This window comes from Tupaia chinensis, unplaced genomic scaffold (assembly GCF_000334495.1).
Source record: "Tupaia chinensis unplaced genomic scaffold, TupChi_1.0 Scaffold000532_1, whole genome shotgun sequence".
Classification (NCBI taxonomy): Eukaryota; Metazoa; Chordata; class Mammalia; order Scandentia; family Tupaiidae; genus Tupaia; species Tupaia belangeri.
The window spans coordinates 5725832-5735657 of record NW_006160045.1 but is presented as its reverse complement, the minus strand read 5'-3'; the positions used below and the strand labels follow the sequence as shown (position 1 = coordinate 5735657).

Here is a 9826-nt window from a genome sequence, read left to right as displayed (position 1 = left end):
AGGAATGGTCATACCACAGTCCCTACAATCCCTTCTCCATTTCTCCTTTTGGTATTTTGTGCACACACACACACACACACACACACACACACAGGTGGTATGTTTCCCAAGTCATGAGGTCTGGAACTTGCCTCAACTATCATGGCACTGGTTGACCCATATTAAATAAAATGTAAAATCATTCCGTTTATATGGTGGGGTGGCACAGAACTGAGAGAAGAGATTGACGGGTTGACAACAGACAATGGAAAAGGAGGGAGGAAAGTAAAGAACAGAAAGAGAAGTGAAAAGGACGGAGAGATATATGAGGATTGTCATTCATTCATTCACTCATTATTCAGCAAATATTTATTTTGTGCCCAGGGTATCAGACTCCTGGTAGTAAACAGAGAATTAATCAAGCAGGAACATATAAAGACTGGTTGCTCAAGAACAAGAGATGAAAGATGATCTTCTACCTACTCCTTTGCATGGCTGAGAACTATATCCACCTCTTCCTCTGCATCCACAGGCTACTTGTGATTTGCTTCAGGCATCTTCCCTGACCCTGTTCTGTTTATGACCCCCTGAGGATACTGAGGACTACAGTTATGCAGCCATTCATTGACTAGAAAAAAATGTTGATTAATTGTATTCTATGTTCCATGCATTGTGCTGGGCCTGGGAATACAATAACAAATGAAACTCTCTCTGCCCTCCAAGCATTTGCAGTGTAGGTATGTTTGGTGTCAAGGAAATGAGTAAATAATGATCCTATGTGATAATTGCTGCTGTTAGTTGGTCACCTTAGTCTGGGGACCAGGAAAATGGTCCCAGAGAAAGAGACAACTAAGTTGACATTCCTCTTGCTGTCTCTTCTTTTTAAAAAATTTCGTTTGAATAAACCATTTGTAAAAACCTTTAGTTTGCTTCATAGCTCTGAAAAAATTCATTTTACTTTGATTCAAATGTTAGCAGGGGGCAGCAGGTGGCATGGGTGGGTAAGATAGCTGGATCCTGTATGGCCATCTGCACAGTTCAAGTACTGGCCCAGAGGCTGAAAACCATGCTGGGCATACGCCCAAGGTTCTGCAAGGAGTAAAATAAGGAGAAGGGATTGTGGCAGGGCAAACCACCACCACCACCACCACTCCCCCCTCCCCCGGAGGGTATGTTCTTTCTCTTTCTATCTCTTAGGTGCGCTCTCTCTCTCTCTGCCTCTGATGACTGCATCTGCCCTATAGCAATTTAAAAAAAAAATTGATAAAAGTTAGCAAGTTAGATCTTTTTGATCTAATTTTTTTGTTGATAGATTACTTCGACTCAGGGTCTTATGATTATACTTTAAAATGTGTGTTGAAATTTGTATGTTCCCACAAAAAAATGCCCATTTAAAAATGTTTTCAAAAAAAGTCTTTTGTCCTATATTTTTACCATCCATTTTTTACATAAAGAAATATAGGCAATACCTCTTGCAGCTTAATGAAAAACAGATGCCTTGGAAGTAATTTAACTACTATTTGTTTAAAACATGCATATGTACACTAACCTATTTCCTGATTTGAAACTGTAGTATTGTGGGCCTTTTAGAGGAAAAATGTCAAATCTTGATAGGTTGCACTAGATTTCATGTAAGAACTATTTGGAGCAAGGGGAGAGTCTCAAAGGACTGAACGCTGTTTTATACTTTGTGTTTTCTCATCTCTACTGATTTAGAGAAATGTGTGGTTTCTGCTTTTTCCTTTAGAGAAACTTTATAATGGTTCAACATCCATTCATAGCCACTGGTTCATCTTGGCTGTAATGGCCTCTTCTACTTTTTTTTTTTTTTTTTTTTCCTTTTTTCTTTTGATGGACTCTGTAATGTTTGCTCCTAAATTTTATCTCCAGCCCTAACTGCTCCCATGAACTCATTTTTAGTCTTGCCTTAAATGTCTAACAGGCCATTTCAAATTTAACCTAAGTAAAACACAACCATGGACTTTCTCTCAACTTCCTGCAACCAAACCCAGTCCTCTCATATACTTCGTCATTCTAGTAAGTGGCAACTACAATCTTCCACTTGTTTGGACTAAAAGCTCAAGCACCATCCTTGATTCTTTCTGCCCCCTAAGCAGTCCTTAAGTCAGTCCCATTGGCAGTACTACCATCTTCTCCCCACTTCTGCCACCACCCGTCTCCAGTTCCCCATCAGCTCTATTGCACTGACCTCCTGTTTTCACTACCTCCACCCTTGCCTTCTTTCTACATGGCGGCCAGAGTGATTCTCGTAAAACAGAAATCATATCCATTCACTTCTTGGCTCAAAGTCAGTCTAGTAGCTTTCTGTATCATTCAGAATAGAATCCAAACATATCTAAGGCCTTATATGATCTGTCTACTTCTCTGACCTCATATTTTTTCTCTCTTCTTATCTACTCCACTTTGGCCATGCCAATGTTTTTGCTGTTAATCCATACTCCTACCCCAGGGCATTTTCATTCATTCTTTTTCTTGACATGAAATTTTATTGCCTATGTATGCACAGGTTTATTTCCACAGATCTTTCAATTCACTGCTTCAATGTTCCTTTATCTTAGACAGCTTTTCTGATTTCTTTTTTCCTGTGTTACTTTACCTTATTTTTCTTCATATATTCATCCACATGTGACCTTTTTTGTTTTTAATGAGTGGTGTATTGTTTGTTTGTTTTGAACCTATCTTTCCTTCTAGAACGTGGGCTCCATTAACGAAGGGACTTTGGTTTTTTCCTTCAGTGCTATTTCTTCAACACCTGTTGAAGCAATGATGTGTGGTCAGAACCTAGATTTTCTGATTCTAAATCCAGTGTTCCTTCTATGCTTCTGTGTGGCCTCTCACGTATTTAACTTATTCCACAAATGAGGCTTTGAAGTGCCTTGAATACAGTGACTGTGGTTTTCATTTTTCTGCTTGCCCTATCCTCCCATAGTGTACAGGACTACGCCTTATTCCCAATGAGGGGCTCCATGTGCCTGATAAATGCCATGGTGTGACCAACGGGCTCCAGTGCTTATGACCTGTCATCAACTTGGGTCACAACCTCACTCAGGGTGTACTTCACTCTTTGGAGTCATAAAAGATAGTATACTATTACCCATCAGGCGCAAAATAGAATTTGGAAATTACTGGCAGTTTGAGTAAAAGTTTGATATGATAGGAGTCTAATGTTCAATAAATAGGTTATTTGTATTCTAAATTTTGAAAACTTAATGTAACTTTTTAACTCTGAGAGTGAGGGTTCTTAGACGGAAATGAATAGTTCCATGCTGGTTTAAGTGTGGCTTTTATTTTAGGATGTTGATATTTCTGCTGTGAACCACCTGATGTTCTTAAGGGGAGTATACCCTAGATAAATTCCTTTGCAAATCAAAGGGTATCTGTATTTGGCTTGGATTGTTCCAAAGCAGCTAATAAAGACTCCTACATTTTATTTTGGAAAGTTTTCTTCTTTTGCCTATGACATGTCTTAAGTGACTATGGTAATACTGATTGTCTCCCCCTTGTTTTTACAGGTGATCTGCAATTCTTTCACCATCTGTAACGCAGAGATGCAGGAAGTTGGTGTTGGCCTGTATCCTAGGTATGATGGATGGTACTTTATTTACTGCAAGACACAATTTGAATGCCCACTCGGCTTTCCTGGCCTTTGGAGGTAGATAGAAAGGCTATTAAGCAGCTGGTTCGAGAGCGAAGCTTGAAACTTAATGATAAATTACAAGAAAATGGAAAATGTTAAGTGTAAAGAAAACAGTTTTATAACCCTTCATTATATGTTGGGTATTAACAAAGAGGCAGACCTCAGGCTCGAATTCTTGTTCTTGGGGACACTTTGGGGTAAGAAGTTTAGGATTGTTAGGACCAGAGGATGGAGTATGGTTACACTACTGGATTCCCACATAGTCTACTGTGGTTCGAGTCCTGGACCCAGCAGCTTAAAACTCACACCAGGCCACATGCACATGAATGCCCCAAATCCCAGTATGCGAATGGAGGAGAAGGGATTGCTGCATGGCCATATCCCCAGAGGCTGATTTCTTGCTTTCTGCCTCCCAGTCTCTTTCTATCTCTCTGGAGAGTCCACATGACCTATAGCAAAAATCTCTATCTCTCTGAGAAAAAAAAAAAGAAAGAAAACTTCTAAAAAAAAAAAAAAAAAAAAAAAAGGCGGGGGGGGGGGGAGTTGATTATTCTCCTAGCCCTGCCCCAGTGGGTTATTATCTCTCAGCCTCCTGGGCTGATGCACATGGTTATCTCACCAGACGACTGAACTGCACCAGTGGGTTGATTTTGACTTTTGAGTCTATACTCTGAGACTCATCACTTAAGGAGGTAAGGAACATTTGCAGGATTTGGGCCTCCGAAGTGTTCTCTCAGCTCTCCTAGAGATGACCTTTATCACTGAGCTACTAGACTGTCCTTCCATAAGCATTGTAGTTTCATTTTGTTTTTAGGACATTGGGGTCCAAATCAAATAGAGTCTTCTTATAATTAATTGTGAATCTGAGAATTCAGCTTCTCTAATTTCTCAAAAGTGTCCTTAGCTATAATAGATCAGATCTGTTAATAGTGGTTCTCAGAAAAAGTAACATGGGCTCTGAGTCCAGGCTACCTGGTTCAATCCAGTTACCACTTACTATTGGGTTGCTGGAAAAGTCATGACTCATTTTTACATAGAAAAAAATACATGATGACTTTTCTGACAACCCAATAGCTGTGTGACCTTAGACAAGTCCTTTAACTTCTGTGTGTCAATCTCTTCATTTTGATCCTCATAAGATTGTTGTGATGATTAAATTTGATAAACATGCTCAAATGCTAAGAAAGTACTTTCTGCATAGAAAGTGTTCATTCTAATTGTTATTCATTTGTAGCATTAGCTTAAATCTATTCTCTTTCCCACATGGTAACAAATGTACCTCCAAGGTAATAAATGAATAGGCCATGGCCCAAACTGCATCAGAATCTAGTTAGCAAGAGAAATTTCAGCTTACTGTTTAAGAGGAAGTATTCCTAATTATTCTTCACTGTGGACACTCCAGCAACAGTTCCTCTAAAGGAGCTCTAAATGAGATCCTGTGTGGGAGAGGTCACTGGTATCTTGGCAGCATGATTGCTGCTGCATCCCATGATCTTAGAGATCATTTCTTTGCAAGTTTCTATTTTCCCCTTCCTCTTCATATTGGGTTGCCTCATTGGTTGGTACCTAATGAGACAACACTCTAAAAAAAGGACACAGAAAATGTTTTTATTAACAAACTTCTCTAATGGACCTCCATCATGGGAAGAATTGCATTTCACATAAGTGGACTAGTGATGTCTTGGTGAGCACACCCAGAGTACCCAATCCCTGGTGTTCTGTCATTCATACTCTCTTCTGCCTCCCACCCTGATGTGTCTTTTGCCCATTGCAATCACTAAATTTCGCTGCTTGACTATCTGCTGAGTCATGATGGTCTCTCACTCCCCTTTTTTTTTCTTTCCTCTAGTATGTCTTTGCTTAATCACAGCTGTGACCCCAACTGTTCGATTGTGTTCAACGGGCCCCACCTTTTACTACGTGCAGTCCGAGACATCGAGGTGGGCGAGGAGGTAAGGAAACTCATGTGACCCACTGGCTGGCTTTCTTTCCCATCAAAGAACCTATTAACATGGCTGATTCCTGAAACTATTGATAGTTATGTTTGAAGGACAGCTGTTCATTGTCCTTCTGCCAATGAGAAAACACATAATATATTTAATCACCTTTATCCAGCAACTAGTCGTTACTTCTCCCAAATTATAAATGGACTTATTCTCTCTCTTTTTTTTAATTCCATCACCATATTTCTGGATGATGACAGTTCCTACTGTATGTGTGTGAGGGAGAGAGAGGTGTGTACATGTATGGCAGAATGTGTGTTTTAAAGTCATTAAAACTCTTTGATAGCACAGTGGGTAAGGCAGCATGCTAGCTGCATGATTTGAGTCCCAGACCTGGTGGCTTGAAAAATGTGCCAGATGTGTGTGCATTCATGTCCAAAATCCCGAGAGGAAAATGGAGGAGAAGGGATTGTGGTGGGACCATGCCCCCTGGGCAGTGCTTTCTCACTCTTCCCCACCCCTGTGTCTCTTACTCTTTCTCTCTCCAACAAGCACATGCTCCCTATGGTAAATTTAAAACAACAAGCTCTCACATTCCTGCAAACAGTCATCCTTCTGTGGGCAAAATAGACAACCCCACTTGTGAATGGGGTCCCCAGGACTTGCTTAATCCCAATGAAGGACACTAATTGCATTTTGAAAGTCATTGCACATTTTTACTTTCATGTTCAGAAAGTAAACATGTTTTACTCATTTAGGTTGCCACTGGGCCTTTAAGGTTCCCTTCAGCATCTCTGGGTGATCAGTTAAGCAAAGCTGCAAAAAGAATAGAGTATGACCTCTAGCGGTGAATTGGCCTTGACCTTTGTGGTTTCTCAGACAGCCAAGTTGTCCCCTTTGTGTGAGGAACCTTCATAGAGGCCCAGTGTCTCACAAATCAACTACAACTGAGCTGCACAAGAGCTGCTAAACCTGAGCCCACATGGAGTTCATACAGTTACTACCTATCTGGGATATACATATTTATGCCTGGTAGAACTCAGTTTGCTTCTACCTTCCAATTTGCTAAAGTGGACATTTATTGCAAGGAAAATAGAGTATCATAAGCTTTTATTGCATTTATGCAGCACTCAGCCAGTAAAATCTAAACTCAGAGGCCCCATATATGTAGACAGGGACTTGGCTTTGACGACACTATTTCCCAAATGTGAATAAGCCACTTCTTACGCAGCCACTTGCTGAATTTCCAATTTTAAGAACCAGTATACTGGAACCAACAGATGGCGTAATGGTTATGTCACTAGACTCCCACGTAGTCGACTGCAGTTCGAGTGCTGGATCCAACAACCTAAAACTCATGTTAGGTGCATGTGCATGTGCACCCAAGATCCTGAGAGAAAAATGAAGGAGAAGAGATTGCAGTGTGGCCATTTCTCTCCCCTGGGGATGTGATTTTTCTCTTTCCATCTCTTTGTCTCTCTGAGTCGCTCCAGAGAGTGCACATGACCTATAGCAAAAATCTCTCTCAAAAAAATAAAAGAAAAGAAAAGAACCAATGTAGTAAGTATATTGGGATGTCTACCAGTGATATGAAGAATTTAGGTTTCTGTTTGTCTTTTCCTGGAGCCACATATGACGTCAACATAGGTAAGCCAGGGAATCACTGTCTAAAGTAAAATGTATTAGGAATAGAGTTTTCAGAAATAGTAAAGAGGGAACCAGCAGTTAGCGTAATGGCTATGTCGCTGGACTCCCACGTAGTCGACCACGGTTCGCGTCCCAGACCCGGTGGCTTAAAACTCATGCTGGGCGCGTGTGCGTGCATGCCCAAGATCCCGAGAAAAGGGAGGAGAAGGGATTTCAGCGTGACCATCCCCACTAGGGGGGGATTTCTTGCTTTCTGTCTCTATGTTTCTCTCTGTCTGTCTGGTGAGCGTATGCGCCCTATAGCGAAAACTTCTCGAAAAAAAAAAAAAAGAGTAAAGAAACTTTTTTATATTTTATTTTCTAGATTTAGTTGCCAGTTATTCTCTTTTTATTTAGTTGAAAAAAAATCTTGTATTTTAGTGCTTATTTTCTTTATCCACATGCTTCTCTTTCCTTCTCTGTAGCAATAGGTAATCCTTCCTCTTGCTTAATACAAAATATTTTGCTTAACATCAGGCCCAACAGATTCAGGTATTTTCTTGTATGGAACTTATCCAGGCATCTTCGTAACAAAAAGAAGCATCTCCACATAGGCCCTTATACCTGCTTATGAGGAACCTTCAATTTCCTCCATCTCCCTGTGTGTATCTTGGTGAAGAATATTCTCTCTGCTCAGTTGCCCTTCCTCTCTCTGCTCACTGTTTCCACCTGAATGATGTCATGTACCCTTTGAGGCCCTTTTAAACACCACCTCTTCCATAGAGCTTTTCTGGTTTCCCACATTAAAGGACGATCTTTCCCTCTGCAGTCTCCCTTCTAGTGGTTGTTCATTTATCTTTGCTACTTACTGTGTGACTTCTGTCTTCCTCGGCACTAACTTAGTGACTTCTCTATTCAGCCCTGAGCTTCCTGAGGACAGGCATTTGTGTCTTACTTATTTTTCCTAGCACTTTGCCTTGCATCTAGGAGACATTTGGTAAGTCTGTTCAATTGACTCAGTTAAACTGAGGACACTGTGCAGACCAGCAGGGTTTCTAGTGGGGGGCCCTATTGGCATTCTGGATAGAGCAGTTCTTCATTGTGTGGGACTATTGCATCATGGCTTAGTTAATGCCTGTGGCCATTCCCAACAACTAAAATATATCCCATATGTTTAAAATGGATCCTTTGAGGCAGAGGTAGGAGAGAGAAAGAACTACTAGAAAAGACATTTTGAGGCATTAAGAGGAGTAATTCTTATTTATTGTGTAAGTGCTATATTAGCCTTAGTTAAATTACAGGAGTAAATTTAGATAGTTTAGTGATTTCATAACATCAAGTTTGTGTTTTAGCTTTAATGCTCACTAAGGCATCCCAATTTTTTAAAGAATTATTGTATTTATTATGATTATTATTTTTCAGTTTGACAGAGAGAGACAGAGGGAGAAGAAGGTGGGCAAACAAGCTGTCCAGTCTGGGACTCAAACCACAGTCAGCCATATGGGAGTCCAGTGCCTCAACCAGCACATTACCTGCTAGCCCCAATTTTTTAACAATTTATTCATTTTTTTTTCTCCCATGAATGACAGAAAGAGAGCAAAAAAGAGACAGAGAGATAGAGAGACCTCCAATCGGGTCTCGATGCCCTGATTCACCTCAGCCTTGGCAGTCCCAGATCACTAACATATGTCTGCCTAGCAGTTTAAGGAAATCTCTGGATGCAAATCCAGAACCTTCTCATGTCAATCAGCCTCACAGAGCATTATATTTACCTCTGTACCACCATCTGGCCCCCAACTTCCTGTTTTAATGTGGGCTGTTTGGGATGGAAGCACCTGAATACAGGTTCTGTCAGGAAAGACGACAGTGCCTATAAGAGAAGATCCTCAATCCATATTTTTTGAGTAAACGAATGAGAGTTACTAAAGACAAAGTACTAGGTAGAAAAGACTCTCAGAGCTATCGTTAAGCTATTGGCGAACCTTAGGTGTATCCCATGGCTACCAGAACAAAAAGAACATGAAAACCAGCCCATCACCGGTTTGAGATGGGGATATTTCAGTTCTCACACAAGGAGAACTGGAAATTTACATAAGATCCACAGTAATAGGACTGATATAGATATTCCTTAAACTTTGTTTCTCTATGTAAAGTCATCTTTTTTTTTTTTTTTTGAGAAATTTTTGCTATAGGGCATGTGCACTTGCCAGACAGACAGAGAGAGACATAGAGACAGAAAGCGAGAAATCACCCCCCAGGGGGGATGGTCACGCCGCAGTCCCTTCTCCTCCCTTCTCCTCTCGGGATCTTGGGCACGCATGCACACATGTCCGGCATGAGTTTTTTAAGCTACTGGGTCCGGGAAGTGAACCGCGGTCGACTACGTGGGAGTCCAGCGACATAGCCATTACGCTAACTGCTGGTTCCCATAAAGCCATCTTTTGAACCCTTGAAGACAATTTCTCTTCAAACCAATACCATTTATAACACTTTACTCTTTAAGGATTTTCAAAATAATCTGAGTTATCGGGTCTTTTCTTTCTTTTTGTATTTTTTTGCCCCATATCCAGCCACCTCTTAGAGAGATGCTTGTAATGTGGTAAAGGATGGCTCATGTGTT

At 40.7% G+C, this 9826-nt stretch overlaps 1 protein-coding gene across 1 annotated transcript in view; it reads left to right on the top strand.

Annotated features, from left to right (window-relative positions):
• Positions 1–9826, top strand: part of SMYD3 (SET and MYND domain containing 3) — an 822936-nt gene that overhangs the window by 632405 nt on the left and 180705 nt on the right. Inside the window, exons 6-7 of the mRNA XM_006157236.2 lie at positions 3513–3580; positions 5487–5589. Of these exons, the coding sequence (XP_006157298.1) occupies positions 3513–3580; positions 5487–5589 (171 nt within the window). The remainder of the gene's footprint in view (positions 1–3512; positions 3581–5486; positions 5590–9826) is intronic.